The sequence below is a fragment of the Daphnia magna genome, linkage group LG9 (assembly GCF_020631705.1).
Source record: "Daphnia magna isolate NIES linkage group LG9, ASM2063170v1.1, whole genome shotgun sequence".
NCBI classification, from domain to species: Eukaryota; Metazoa; Arthropoda; class Branchiopoda; order Diplostraca; family Daphniidae; genus Daphnia; species Daphnia magna.
In genome coordinates, this window is record NC_059190.1 from 3,421,141 (window position 1) to 3,437,063 (window position 15,923).

The 15,923-nt window shown below is 40.7% G+C and overlaps 1 protein-coding gene across 2 annotated transcripts; it reads left to right on the forward strand.

Moving 5' to 3' along the window:
- Positions 1-9,776: 9,776 nt before the first annotated feature.
- Positions 9,777-15,324, forward strand: LOC116930834. Of its 2 annotated transcripts, none has more exons than XM_045178745.1 (3): positions 9,777-11,309; positions 13,883-14,050; positions 15,187-15,324. In XM_045178745.1, exons 1-3 carry the CDS (start codon positions 10,541-10,543, stop codon positions 15,189-15,191), a joined length of 942 nt encoding a protein of 313 aa, XP_045034680.1. In that variant the 5' UTR covers positions 9,777-10,540; the 3' UTR covers positions 15,192-15,324. The 2 variants fall into 2 exon arrangements, with proteins under 2 accessions (XP_045034680.1, XP_045034679.1); XM_045178744.1 differs by having other exon boundaries at positions 9,778-11,309; positions 13,874-14,050.
- Positions 15,325-15,923: the final 599 nt, after the last annotated feature.

Here is a 15,923-nt window from a genome sequence, read left to right on the forward strand (position 1 = left end):
TTTGGGTGAAAGAAATAATTGAATGTATATGCAGTTACTATATATGCGGCGCACGACGATGATTGCCTACATTGCCATCATTGGATGTAAAATACGCAAGTCTATACTCTTTTTTTTTTTTTTTAATTTTATTTTGTCTCCCCTTTTGTTTGTCTTGCCGGATTTGATTGGACGTTTCGATGCGAAACAGTCGCCATCATTGAAAAAGGTTGGAAAGGTCGATCTTCGCAGCAGTTCATTCAGTCTATACGGATATACAACATATAGACACACACAACTATATACTCTTGTTTATACATATACCATCATAAATCATTCGATATGCGTATATGGATAAGGATCGTCCAGCAATGGCCGCTGAGTTTTTACAGACTTTTTTGGTTTAAATTGTTTATTTAGGGGGGAATGAAAATGATGGGTCAACTGGCGTGCATCGTCCTGATGTACTTGAGATGGCCAGTTGTCGGGGCTATTATATAAACGCTGTGATGATGGGGCCAGTAAACTAACGGGAGCCACAAGTCAGACAGCCGATATGTGGCGACTTGAAACCTTCGTCTCATAAATCAGCGTTTTTAATAGCGAAACGCTTTTCTTTTTAAAAAAAACTGGCCGTTTCTATCTCGTATATGTACACACACGCAGTCAGTTACATCATTAGACAGCCCGCCAGATGCCTCCATTTTTCATTTTGGACGTTGTGTTAAACAATTTTTTTTTTATTGAACGCAAAACGCTATCCGAACACTATATATATATATTTTAAAATACGTCAATAGATCAACATTTGTCATATCCGCACGAATTTTTATATTTATAGGGGCATATTCAAAACGGTAGAGGCGACAAGACGGGCGGAGTCAGCAATCCGGACTCGTTTTTAACTCCTCCCCATCATCCCTCCCCTTGCGTAATACCTCACAAACGACACACAAACGAAAAGGTGAAATTAATAAAATAAATGTACGAATCCCCCCCCCCGATATTTCAACACAACATTGCCGAATCATTTAAAGGAAGTATATAGTAAGAAAAACACAAAAAAAACGGGACATTACATAACAGAAGACGAGTTAAAAGATAATTAAATCTACATGTAATACACAAGTGCGTTGCAGCAACAAACAACAACAAGAAAAAACCAAGAAAAAACAATTGAATTTGATCATGAGACATGATGCATGCATTTCGTCCGTGTCCGTCTCCATTGAGGCCACGTCATCGTTTACACACACCTCCGCGTTTTTGCCCTCTCTGTGTTATGCTTAGTTTTTAGAAAGCCCGACATATTGCTGCATATATCGTAATTGGTAAAAAAAGAAAAAAAAATAAAACATTTACAAGTAACAACGGGGGGTGGGAGGGGGGGAGCTGAAGCGTATAGAGTCCTATGTGTGTGTGTGTGTGTGTGTGTGTTAGTAAATAGTTATGCTGCCCACCCAATCTCTCGTTTTTTTTTTTCACGAGCTCTGACAGCAAAGGGGGGAGGAAAAGATATGCAACCAGCCGACACACACATGTAAAATGTGTTGTCCTTATAAGTGGAATAAGCTGTGCAGCACAGTCTATCTATTTAACACAGGAGGATAGGCGCCCATGCGCAATAAGACAGAGCTGAGAGTTGCATGTTTTATTGATGATTTTATTATTTCACTGTCAATAATTTATCAAAGAGAAAATAATAATATTTAAAAAAAAAAAAAAAAGAAACAACGTCTTCATTTGATTTTCATTTACCCCCTACGTCTGGTTCAGGTTAAATCATTTTTCTTACATCTTTTATTTTATTTTATTTTTTTCCCCACTCAATCACATTTGCATTTCTCTTAGCTCATTCCCGGTATATACGTATAAGATATACCGTTCGCCTTGTTTGTCGCAATCACGCGGACTTCTCTCGACACCGGTAACCTCTATAACACGAAGGCGGGGGGAGGGCATGAAAAATGAAAAAAAAAGAAAAGAGTTGCCCATTTTTCGACCTGAGCAAACGAGCAGTTCCCATCATCATCATCATCATCGACGCGTTGCTGCTGTTGTTGTCTTGCTGCGTCACGTTATTGTTGTTGTCGTGTATCTCTCTCTCCTCCATTCCCCTGCTCATCTACGTATATACATATTATTCCGTCTTTATATTTATGGCGTGTGATTGCCGAAATGAGAGAATCATCCTCTTTTCTATACACGGATTGGAATCCGCGTCATTTCCCATCACGCGTCTTTTTACATCATTATTCATTTATTTCGGATTCTTCTCGCCGGTCCTATACGCATCACGTTCAATGAATCATTTTTATACAAGAAGAAGAAGAAGAAGAAAATAAAGAACTCAACCTGCATGGGAAAGTAGAGAAATATCGAAAAAGAGAAGCGGAAGGGAATAGAGGAGACATTGAATTCCTAGAAATGGACGCGCTCATCATTCGCATTGAGGAAAACGCGCCCACAAAATGTGCGCATTTTTTGTTGTTGTTTGTTGTTTCATTTGAATATGCGGACAAAGAATGTTGGCTGGCAAACACGCATTTTTCTCTTCTCAAATAAATTACAAAAATGAGGTAGGGGATGAAACAAAGTCGGTGAGTGCGCCAGTGATGATAAGAAATAATCTGAAGCGCAAAAAGAAAAACCGCATGTAGAACATGTTTAAAATTTCAAAAAAACATGAATATCTTCTTCTTTCTGCGCGCTTATAGTCAGGAATAAAAGAAAAGAAAAGGTACATGTATATCTCACACACACGAAAAAAAAAAGCCGCGAATTGCAAGAAGGATTATATACAGCAAAGCCGCCGGTGTGTGGTAGAAGACAAGAAGAGCGGCGCGGATCGGTGTGTTAAAGTCTAATTAAGAACACACACACAAAAAAAAAATGGCTAAATACCTCGGAAACAGTCAAGCGCTCAATTTTTGTGGTCGGCAAAATTGTCTTTGCAAGGATCAAAATTTTGTTTTTTTATTTTTTAAATCTTAGGGAATTTTTCTACTGGGGCAGGGGGGAGAAGTAGGAGGAGCTCTTTACCGGCCATCGATAGCTTCGTATTATAAGCCCTAATACACCGCTGGCATGTCCATATACTTTTGAAGGAAGAAAACACAAATGTTTAAAGAAGAAAGAGGGGAAAAAAATATAAAATAAAATGAACACGTGAAAGAAAAAAAAAAAATGTAGACTTAATGAGCGTTTCGTTTCCGAAAAGTGGAACCTCATTAGCTCGAAATGTAATTCAAGTACCCATGACGCTCGGCACGCACGCCCTGCCAGGAAAACTTTGGCCGCTTCCAATTACCATCACATGTTACTATAAATGCGTGTTAAGTGTATAGCTATACACACAATACATTTTTTAATTTTAAAAAGGGGCCTAAAAAAATGAAAACATTTTCTTTTATTTTTTGGTTTGAAATAATAAATGACACAAATAGAAAGAGAACCAAATGTGACGCATTTCGAAAAAAAAAAATTATGTAAATGTCAGATGTTTGATTGACAGCTGTTCTACTTTTCTTCGTTGAAATAATGAATGCGTAATGAATCGAAATTGTGGCACTGCACGAGAAACAACGCCCTTCTTAAAAAAATAAACGAAAATTCGAATTTGCATTTTTAATTGAATCAATTAAACTCGTCATTCTCTCGGCATCTTATTAGATTATCAATACCTTCAAACAATAATTTAGCTCATCCTTCTCACTTTAATTATTTTTTTCCACGGACGTCGATCAAAAAAACCCCGAAACGAAAAAAAAAAACAAAAAAATAAAATGGCCGTTTTCTCATCAATTGCGTAACACAAGAAACACGAACCCGCAACTCGGGGTGAATAACAAATCAACTCTATATATAAACACCTATCTATCCAGACTGAAGATTCCCCCCTCATTTATTGTATATATAATCTCAATATATTTTTTAAAAATTAAAACAGGCAACTCAAAATGCGCCGACATGACCCCCCCCCAATATTTTTTCCGGCTCCAAGTCTCCAGCAACAGTTTAATTGTTTGTTAATATATGATGTGAAATAGCCTGTCTGGTGTTCTATAATATACACTGCCGGTGGAATATGAATTCTATACGGTATTTCACAAGATAACAACACACACACACACACACACACAGACAGTGTGGGGGGGGGGGTTAGTATGGTGAAATCACCAAGTCATCAGCTGAGTGAGATAGATAGACAGTAGGGTGTTTCGTAAGTGGGAAAACCGAAGGGAGACGCGCGTATATAAACGTTTGCGTTTAATGAATCGAGCGCTATTCAGACGTGGATTCCGAACGGACGGATAGACGCCTCGGCTGACATTTCAATGCGGCATAGTGAAAATGAAAAAGAAGAGGGGAACGAAACAAAATAAAACAAAAATTGGGTGGGGGGGTGTCGACGTTGGAACGTCAAACAAAAAAAAAAGTTAATGTAATAAAACAATTCACAATTGAAAAGAAAAAAACATCAACGAGGAAATTCAAGGAGGTCGAAACAAAAAAAACGGAACCAAAATCAAATAGAATTTTGTGCAGCTTTTTATAATAAGGAAGGAAGGCGTTAAAGGCAATTAGGTTCAAGTTTCTTCCCTGTTTGAATATATGCGGGGTCTCAAAACAATTTAAAAAAAGAGAGAGAGAGCCCTCAAACACATCACAGGCAAAAATGGAAAGAATGATGGTCTTCTTTTTTTTTTCTTTCTTTTGCCTTTTGTTTAGATTGTGTTCAACTTGTTTCTAGTTTAGTTAAGTTTTTTTTTTTTCTTGAACAAGCCGCTTGTATTTGCAAGGGAGGGGGAGAGAAACGAATGAGGCTGCTGGAAAGGAGAAGGGGGATAAAGGTGAAGAGCAAACAACGTTCCAAGCAGGTGACATGATGGACTCCCCGCTGACCTGTCTCGTATACCTTACACACATACACACCGGAATTTAACAAGAAAAAAAAATCAAAGGAAAATGGTGGGACGAAGAAGAAGATGAATTGTTTGTGAAATTCACCCTCCCCTTCTTCCTTTCACCCAATTATAAATGGCGAGAGAGAACAAAGTGGGGGCACACACGGTGTAGGTGTAGGATATCTTATACCTTTCGAGTTACTCGCATTCCCTCCACTGTCTACCCCTGGCGTGTCTATTATTTTAGCTGCGCAGACATCATGCGGTGTGTAATGCTGGAACGACCCGCTCGCAAAAAAATTGCTGAGAAATTCAACTGTCCAGTTCTTTCGCAAGACAAATTTCAGCGTGTCATTCCGTCCCCATCACTAAAAACGAAACTTATAAGGTAAAACCCCCCCTCTCCCCCCTTGGATCTATTCAATATATACACACAGCAATTGTTTTTTTTTTCTAATAGACTGAACCTCTCGTTTTATGCACCTTGTTTTTTTGTTTTTTTTTAAATGGCCCCAAAAAATGCCGATGAGGTTCAAAATGGGCGAGAGGCTGGTTAAAAGGTCATCCATCTCTTAATGACTTTGAACAAGTCCAGCTGACACCCAATGGCCTATTGAACTACGTTTTCTATATATTGACTATCTTGTTGTTTGAAAATTAAAAAAGAAGAAGAAGAGACACGGGGGGAGGGGTACATATTCCGGCGGTATAAAATTGACACTCGGCTGAATTAATTTGGATTGGTGCTGTCCCTATATTACCAAGACTCAATTGTCCGCCGCGCGGCTTATTCGTTTTGATCGATGGCATTCGAAATTGAAAAAAAAAAGAGGCGAATAATGAGGGGGAGTGGCACACGGAAGAAGTACGAGGATGTACTTTCAATATTTGAAATTTAAAAAAACAAGAAACATAACGAAGATGGCAGAAAAAAACAAAACAATCGCGATGATTACACACACGGCTTTCCTATCGAACGTATCAAGGTATAGAATTCAATGATTCGAATGGATGCTGAATGCATTTCGCCTTTATTTTTCCCATTTATTTATTTAAAAAAATATATATATATTCAGTATCTATGTACATTTACGCGATGATGAGATGCGTAAAATAGAGAGAGAGAAGAAAAGAAATGTGCCTCATTGTATGCAATATCCATCGGCCATCATATCGGTGGGAGTTGGTGATGGATTGAGACGCGAGCGCTCAGCGAAAGTGATTGGAATAATATGTCTCGCATTTTTGTTTCCCCTCCTTCTTCCTCAATTTTTGTTTTGTTTCCCCAAGTATTCTCCTCCTTTTTTCCTCCTCTCCAGACATATATATTCAACATACACCACGCAGACATATCTATACAACAACAACAACCACCAAATATATAAAATACAGACGTTTGGTTTCCCGTCGAGGCGCCCGTCAACCCCCTCCAACTCCACTTGGAGCTCCTCTCTGGGCTATGAATAATTGAATAGGTCGTCATCGGTTATTTTCTTCTTCTCCTATAGTTCATATTCTATATCGAATATGCGCGCGCCTATATATATACGTGATGGGCTTGTTAGCCTTTGACACGAGCTGTGGCTGCGTAGAACTCCGGCTGCCGTATGATGACGAGCGCGAAGAAACGATGATGAAGATCTGTCAGGCAAGGAAACGTGGGGCTAAAGGAAACACGGCCAGAGAGACACACACACACAGACACGTCTGTGTGTTACAAGAGGGAAACAAAAGAATAAAGCAGGGAGCAACGGCAGCCAACGTAAACGCAGCAAGAGCGCCTTCAGAAAAATGCTGATGATTTGTATCTTGAAACCATCCATCATCCATCACGGCTGTATATCAGTGTGAGAGACACACAGTTATACTCGCTGTGTGTAGTTGTCTATACACACACACGGCGTGCATATTCCAGACAATGGAGTGGATAAAGAAAAGAAAAAAAAAACTTGTATTCAAGTGAAAGACAAGACAAAGTGGGCACATGTAGAAATATATAGATATAGAATGTATAACAAACTATCACAATGGAGCCGCATAGCCGAGTGACGTCATTAAGTCCGGATGTTGGGATTTTTTTTTTTTTCGAACAAATTTACATAGACGATCACGTGATTGGCTCCAGTGAAACTTTAGACATTTTTGTTGTTTTTTTTTTCCAAAGAAATAATCTTGGACGTCTCGTATTGCCATAGGCCATCATCATCAATTACATGCGCATATATAGTATACACAAAATGTTCACTTCCTTCTTGTTGATGCGTGCCTTCCTATAGTTTAGATATAGTTGATGCGTTTCAAATGAATCATTTCCGTCTCAATAGTATATCTATATAGTTTGTGTATACATACACAGCATATATATATATAGTATATATATTACTATATCATAAACATTGTCGTGTAAACATGTGTTACATACGGCTGACCATCCGTATATAACATTCCACTCGTCAATGTATAAATATTTCTCGCATGTTTTTATTGAAATCTATTCAAGCGGACTGGTGCTGTGTGACTGCAACCCATCAAACCCCCTATACCACCGACTCCTATATATATATATTATACATAAAGTACCATCATCATCTGCAATTGATATACGCGTGATGTTATATACGTATATAAATAATACAGACGGGGTGCCCATTATTTAACTCTACATTTCATCCAGTAGCCTAATATGCCGGTACATAAACATCGTCATTTTTTTTTCGTCTATTACACAACAGTTGAAAAGACTTCATTCCCCCCCCCCCTTTTTTTTATTTTTCATTGCTCCGATGTGTTGTATACGTCCAGTGAACACGAATGGGGGGGCATCAGAATCTAAAGAAAAGAAAGACGGCAGGTTACGTCGTAAATCTGTTGGATGTTATTACTATGTGTATATACCTTCTTCTTCTTCATTGCTTCTTATTCACAAACTGCTGGCCGTAATATAAAAAGGGAGACGATGACTTTATTTGATTTTCATTTTTTTTTTTTTCATTGAAAATCGTTGAAATGGACAGTCCCACCGACCATTGCCAAGCCGGAATTCGACTTAAGGCCGTAAGCTTTTTTTCTTTCTTCTTTGTAGGGAGCAGAGAGTGAGGGAGTGATGCGTCCTATAATTTAATGAAATAACATTTTTATTTCGCCGGATACATCATATAGGCCCGGGCGTTGAGAAAAGGAGAAAGCAAGATACGTGGAAAAGCCGGAATTGAGGCCGATCAATCCCCTCCGTTATAACCAAATGGCAGCTGTGTAACTGCTGTATAGAGAACGAGAGGGGGGGGATTAATGACGCTTGGCTTTTGATGTCAGTTCTTCTAGCCAATCGACTTTCGCTTATTATTATTACTATTATTATTGTTATTATTTGCTATGATTGTTAGATAGACCGGTGGTGTCAATGGCTGCTAGATACACACAGAGAGAGTCTTCCCATAAAAAAAAAAAAGGGTGAGCAAGTGAAAATATATCAGAGAGAGAAAGAGAGAGTACATCAGTCATGATCTATGAATTCGGCTGTCAGTCGTCGTCCCCCCCCCAAAAAAAGCCCAACAACATCAACTGTTGATACAACTGTTGTAGATACGTTATAGAGCTCTTCATTTTCAAAGAGGAGTTCTGTATACATTCAATGGATTTGTCCCTCTTTTGCTTGTTACTTATATACTATATACATGCCATTTCAGCAATTGAGTTCATTTAATATCGAAGCCTTTTTTGTTGTTCAATTTTACTTTAAATGATGAGACTCAAAAGTTCAGGGGGAGAATTCAAAATCAAAAGATTCAAAAATCAAACCCGTCAACATTTGCAGAGATGATTGTCCACGTTTAAAAAAGAATATACAAGTTCCAAGTGAAATCCCATTTTTATTGTTGTTGTTTAAATAACAGAAAAATGAATCCAGGATCAAAACAGCTGCGCAGCAATAGCTCATTTTGTTCTGGCCCAGCTGGCCTGCATCATTCTGGTACGTCCTCGCTTATTATCGCTATTTTGGGAATGCACAGATTGAACCCCCCCCCCCAAACAAAAACAAAAACAAAATCTTTTCTTTAAATGTTTTTTTTTTCCCAGATTAGAAACAAAAATGTCTATTGTTTGCACGGCAGCAAACATGCAGAAGCCCTGGCCGTCTCGACGTGACTGCCGCGTACACGGCGACGTACAAGTATTTGTGCGGCCAAGGACAGAGATGAAATGTCCGTGTCAACAGCGGCGGTCGAAACGGATCCCAACGCGCTATTTATATACACACTCGCATAGATATGCGTTATGCATTTCCATTTTCCCGACTTTACATACAGAGTTCTGTATAGTAGTGCTGTATATATATGGTGCAGGCTTAACAAGGTGACGTGCCCGTTTCGAATAGTCCACGCACGACATTCATCATGGCAGAAACATGCAGCCATTTACAAGGATGTGTGCGCATTACGTAACAGCAAATAGTTTCGTCCGGCAATCCGAGTTCCCAACCCTGAAAATCTTGGCCATCTTCGAAAAAACATAAACGAAGAACATTTCCTTTTTTTTCCCCTCTCTGTCTTCAAATGGAAAATGAAAATAAAAAGAGGAAAAATTAATAATCTATTTCTGAGTAATTCGATCGCAATCGAAGAGCGAGCGCGGAATGCGCGGCGTCAACGCGTGATGCTGAAGGCGAAACACACAAAATATCGGGCCCTATGCGCTGCGTCTTGTGCGGGCCTGAACGAATGGCTGCCATCCGATTGGTCGTTCAATGCCGACACGCTCCGCGACCATAGACAAGTCTAGCCCCGCCCGTTTCGGTCTTGGCTTGACTTGAAATCCAACCTGTATGGGCGGCGCTTCGAACACGCGTCTCTGACGTTGTGTGTGTGTGTGTGTGTTTCTCTTTTGTATGTGGCACGTCTCTCTTTTGTCTGTTGGCTGGCATGTGAGCGTGTGTGTGTGTGTAAACGAGCGGCGCGCAACCGAGCGCTCGATCTGTTGGCCAGAAAGGAGAGAGAGAGAGAGAAACTCGCCGGGCGCCGGGCAAGAAGTGCGCAGATTGGCCTGCGTCGTTCTTCGATGCGTTAACACTGGACAGAAATTAGCGTTCAATTCTGCCTATTTTGTTGCTCTTTGTGTGTGTGTGTGTGTGTGTTTGTGTATCCGTGTGTTCCATTTTTTTGTGTGTGTTGTTTACTGGTTGTTGTTATTAACGTTTGGAAGTGCAAACACAAACTTTGTGACAGTGAAAAAACGTTGGAGTTTTGTGTGTGTGTGTGTGTGTGTGTGTGTGGATTCGCATCCAGTGAAAAGCCTGGGGGGCGAAACTGACTGTTCAAGTGATTTGTTTGAAATCCTCAACAGAATTCAAGTTACGTTGTTTAAAAAATTACAGACAGCTCCAAAAGAGATTGTTGTTGTTGTGATTAAACGCGGGTGTTTTAAATTTTACCTTGTACCTCCATTTAAAAAAAAATAAAACAAAAAAAACAAAAAAAAAAATAGTACACGGTGTGTGTGTGTGTGTGAGTGATCGTGTCCCATTGGAATTTTGTGTAAAAAAACAAACCAAAAACAAATCAAGACGGAAAATACCAAAAGCAACAATAAAAAATAAATCAATTAAAAAGGAAATAGAAAAAAATCCAAATAAGAAGGGAGAGCTTTCATTTCACAGCATGATGCCTCGCGCGGCCACTCCGGAATCGAAAAGCCCTTCGACGCCGACCGGTGCCATGCCGGCGTCAGTTGGCCGTCCGAAAATCGGATTCTCTATCGACTTCCTAGTCGGCACCGGGGCCAATAACAATAAGAGAAACAGCCCCAAGTCGTCGGAATGCGAGGCCGTTTTGACGGACAAGAACAAATCGCCAGTGGCCAGTAGCGGAGGTGGCGGCCGAGAGGACGCTAGGGACTCATCGCCCGTCCATTCTTCCTCGACGCCGAACTCCAGCCGATCGGCCAGTCCGACCAACGATCACGGCCAGACGGCGGCCGACAACAGCGGCCGAATGCGACGCTCGAGCGGCCAACACCAGTCAGCTGTGATGGGCGCTGGATCTCCACTGTTCCAGGCGTGGAATCCCGGATCGGTGATTCCGGCAGCGGCTGGCCACCATCCGCCTCCTTATTTGGATATGGCAGCGTTGGCCAACCTGCGCCAACTGTACGAGCAACAACATCCGGGAGCGACCAGGCCTCCATTTTTCCCACCTCATCATCCGGCCGGATCGGCTTTCTCGCCGGCTAACTTCCCTCCACCGCCACAGCAAGCACCTGCCGGACAATCGCCGATGGCCGGTAATAGTCACGGTCCAGCCGGAATGATCCGGCCCGATCAGCAGTCCAGCCTAGCCGCCCAGCAATGGTGGCTTTTGGCTCAGGCCCGTCAACATCAGCAGAGGCTATTCGCCGCAGCTGCGGTCGCTTCCCATCGTTTCCCGCCAGGTACATCATTTCAAATGACTTTGATTTTGATTTGATTTTGAAAAAAGAAAACAAAAAAAACGAGGGGAAAAACAACATTTTATAAAAATATTTTTGATTCCAAAATGAAACGGTTCGGTTTTGGCCGTCGGCTTCGAACGAGTCGCTGGTCAAACAACTCGCACACGGGACTGTGAAGAGACACATTGAGGCAAACGACCTAGTGTAGTATATACGTATATATTCAAACAAGTATATGTACTCATATCTATCTATATATCTCATTACACAACATATAATCACGTGTGTAAGTTAGATAGTGGCCAGCGGCTGATTTTTCCTTTTTCCAATTCGAGCCTATGGGCCCTTTTTTATTTTTTTTTTCTTGTCTTACCTTTTCAGGGTTGTCCTCATAGTTTTTTTCTTTTTCTTTGACCAGGCAGTTAGACACAAGGGTTACATATGGGAGGGGGTGAAAGTTTGGGGGTTATCAGCTTCATCTTCATGTGCCCATGGAGTCGGACAACGATATTTCTCTGTCATTTCCTTTTCGTGGCTGGCCAGTTTAAATACATTTTTTTTTTTTAGTTCTTCATGTTCTCTTTTGTTCCAGTCGAAATGTCCAGCTGCTGGAAAGATAAAGCTAGTTTTTGTGTGTGTTATTTTTTTCTACGTGTATGTATGTGACTACATCGCGTTGCATTTGCCTATACCTCTCGTCTTTCTGGTCCAACCTTAAAGGCAAACGTTTATTTAAATTTATTTTTTTTTTGGGGGGTGGGGGAGGATTGTGGAGCGTTGGGGGACTGAGGTCGTGTTCGTCCTCGCCTGATGGAACACAACAACAGCTTCGGTCGACATTATGTCTGACAGTTCCGAGGGCATTTACAGCATCATTTTCCACAAAAAGAAACTCGACCCTTCCTCTTAAGAAATCATTTTGATTTTTAAAGGAAAAAGAAACAATTTCTAAAAATAATACGTTAATAAATAGGTGGTGGGACAAGAAAAAAAAACAAAAACAGGAAAACGAGTATATATATATATACGATCGGTCCTTCAAGTCAAATCAAGTATTATCGAAAATAACACAGACGAGCTGTGCAATCAAGATTGATCCGAATATGGGCAAAATATCCATAGAGATACACGAAAGAAAGGAGAAATGATTGACTTTGATTATTGTCTTTCCCTTTTGAAAAATTCATTTTCGGACTCCAAAAATAAATAGACAAATAAATAAAAATACATAACAAAATTGCGAAAAAGGAAAGAAGCGACACGAAAGAGGAGAACGTATAATCGTGTCGACATCACACACACCAACCGAAAAGTCTTTTGCGTCTCTTGTTTATTGCGAACCCGACAGCACGCAAAAAGCCATCCAACAACATATCGGTCATAGACGCGGTGCCATCTTGATAACTTGATTGGCTCCTTTGATCTATCAATGTTTATTGATAATACGAGCGATGCGCAACTCTATTAGGTGTAGTTGTCAGTTATTATTTAAGAGCGAGCGTATCATATATAACTATATAGCCTATAGATTGTCATTGGTTGTAATCAACCCAATTGGCACGCAGCGAAAGGGCCCAACGGGGAAAAGCGTGCTGTAGGCCCCGAACAATGTTCGGTCGATTAAAAACTAGCGCCATCACATTTGGACGATGATGACTCTATAGGCCTAACGCGGCCCAATTGATATAGGCCTACATATAATAATAGATGATTGCATTCAAACTGCAATACAAAATAAAGTATATGGGAAAAAACGAAGACACGCTCCATTGTTTTGCGGCCATTTCTGAAGGGCGTTCAGACAATTGAATCTAAAAGAAAGAAAAGAGTCACACAGACAACAATTGAATGATGAAGTCATCTCTCCTCCGCCTGGCCAGCACTGTCTGCTCTATCGTAATCATCGTGACGACGAGAAACGCGACACGGGTCGTAGATATAATATGTTTTCATAAATTAGGCACAGACACACACAAAATGGTGTGCAGCGTTAGGCTCTCAGGGTGGATTTTGTTTGAAAGAAAAGGAAAGAAAGAGCTGCTGCGGCTGCTGCACAGTTGATGAGCGCGGCTGCCGACATGCAATAGGTCAATTATGCAATCAACTCTGATGAGGCAGCAGCAGCTATATAGGCATCAGTCAGTCAAGCAGCAACTAGGTAAACAGCTACCTCACCCTTGTCCATATCTATATATGTGTAACGGCAGCGCGCCCATCATCATCATCAAGCACCATCATCATCCGGCTTCCACTGAATTGTTCCAAACAAAAATGAAAATGGAAACAAATGGAAGGGAAATAAGAAAAATTTAGAAATGACTAGTCCCCGTCATTAATTTTTTTTTTGTTTTCGTTTCTATGGGGGTTAATCATCAATTAAAGTGTTTGGGTGCGAACAGCAAAACCATTTTTTTAATAATACGCCAGTCTTGAATTGCTAATTTTGTGTGTGTGTGTTTCCCATTGTTGTTTGAAATTCTCTTTTCCTTTTAATTGAATTTTAAGAATTTTTTTCAATTAAATTTTGGTTTCATTATTTGTGTTTGTCCTGTGCATTTTTGAAGGACCTGCAGATTTGGCTGGTTTCCTGCTTTCGCCCTTCCGCAAGCCGAAAGCGCGTGCGGACGGCCTTCTCGCCCAGCCAACTGCTCAAGTTGGAACACGCTTTCGAGAAGAATCACTACGTCGTCGGTGCCGAACGCAAACAATTGGCCCAGTCGCTCAATCTCACCGAAACTCAGGTACATTTTCTTGATTTTTATTCCGCAATTTTTTTCCCATGAAGAAAATTATATATAAAAAAAAATCAATCAAGAAATCGATCAAGTTAATCGTTCGCCATCTCCGTCCGTTAAAAAAAAGAGACAAACTATTTATATTTCTAATAATAAAAAATAAAAAAAATCATATTTTACGAGCTACGGAAACGATCCCGCCGATGGATGGATCCTTTATGTCTCTACATCGCATATATACACTGCGTGTGTATACGTATACATCATATATAATATACGTACAGTATATTTATATATATTATATATCGCATTATTTACAGCGTATAAAGCAAGCGCTCCCTATTATCGCACACAGGCCGCCCTTTCGTATTAAAATAAATAAATATGAACAAAAATAAAAGCGTTTATAGCGCTAGGGCGATATATAATATAAGGCGGTAGCAGTAAATATATATATAAGATGATCGAGTCTGTGCTGTCTACATCGTACAAAAAGAGAAAGAAGGAAGGAGAATGGCCGGGATTTCTACGAAGTGGAGGGGGGGGGGGGTTGGGTGTGTGACGCTGAGTTGATCATCAATATTGCCGACGTCGATCGGAAGTGCGGATGGAAGCAGTGGAGCGCAGCGGAGCCAAGCGGCTGGCGGAAGTTGGAGCCTAATGGCTGGATTGAGTCGAGTATGGAGTGGATGGATCTATATGTTTCCATGGCCAGAGCCAATCGGTGCGCACTCTTCTTTTTCTTTGATCCGTCCCCATCGTTGGCATCACAGCGTCGTCAACGAGTTTTCCCCCCCACTTTTTTTTGGCCGTTTTTCTATTAATGCCATCAGCACAAATATTCTTATATGTCAAAAGCCATTCATGAACCGTTTTGCAGCTCATTTCCGCGGCACAACATTCCATCCATCTCGTCGCCATCATTTCCGTTTCACAGTCGGGCCCCATTCCGAAACCCCCCCCCCCCAAAAAAAAAAACTTGCGCCCTCTGCGCTATTCATTTTTTTTTGTAAATAAATGCGCGCGAATCCAATCAATACACTCAAGTCGTCGTTGAAATTGAATTCATTTGAAATAGAAAAAATGAAGTTTGAAGTTTCAATTTGTTTATGATCTTTGTTCTCTTCGATGAATTTGAAAAGGTTAAAGTTTGGTTCCAAAATCGGAGGACGAAGCACAAACGAGTCCAACAGGATGGCGAAGACGGTGCGGACGATCCTGCGCCGGATGGCAAACAAAAGCAGAGATCCAGCGGCGGGGGTAGTAGCGTCGCAGGCAATGGGTCCGGATCGTCGTCCGGCGGAGGCGCTAGTGGCAAAAGTCATCACCATCATCAACAAGAGCAGCAGTTGATGATGGCGGGGCACAGCATCGGCGATGAGGAGGACGACGACAGCGACATGTCGTGCGATATCGAACTGGAAGATTCAGACGATCCGATGGATCACCAACAACACCTGCCCCGCCATCACGCGCATCATCACCATCAGGCCACTTGAGAACAAACAAAAAAACAAAAAACAAAATAGAAATCTGAATTTTTCGAAGCATTTTCATTTCTTTTCAATTTGTGTAAGTTTGTCTTTTGATTATTATTATGAATTTGGAATGCAGATTTCCGATTTGGGAGGGGCCCCTTTTAATTATTAATATCATTTTGTTTTCATTTTGTTTTCGAACGAATAATCCAAATGGGATTGAATGTAAATGATCATTGCCATTCGTGCGTGTCGCTTATCTGTCATCGTGTATACCCACCTCCTCAGCCCCACGTTTCGTGTCTCATTTTTTGAAACGAAAAAAACTGTTTGTTTCGATTGCCCATTGCACGACAAAATAGAGAAGAGACATTTAAATCTGAATTGATAGAAACAACTGA

Excerpts from the sequence above, each read along its gene's own strand:
- LOC116930834 (XM_045178744.1), top strand. The coding sequence starts at position 10,541 with ATGATGCCTCGCGCGGCCACTCCGGAATCGAAAAGCCCTTCGACGCCG. Across the intron at positions 11,310-13,873 it reads TTCCCATCGTTTCCCGCCAG|GACCTGCAGATTTGGCTGGT; the intron begins GTACATCATTTC and ends GCATTTTTGAAG.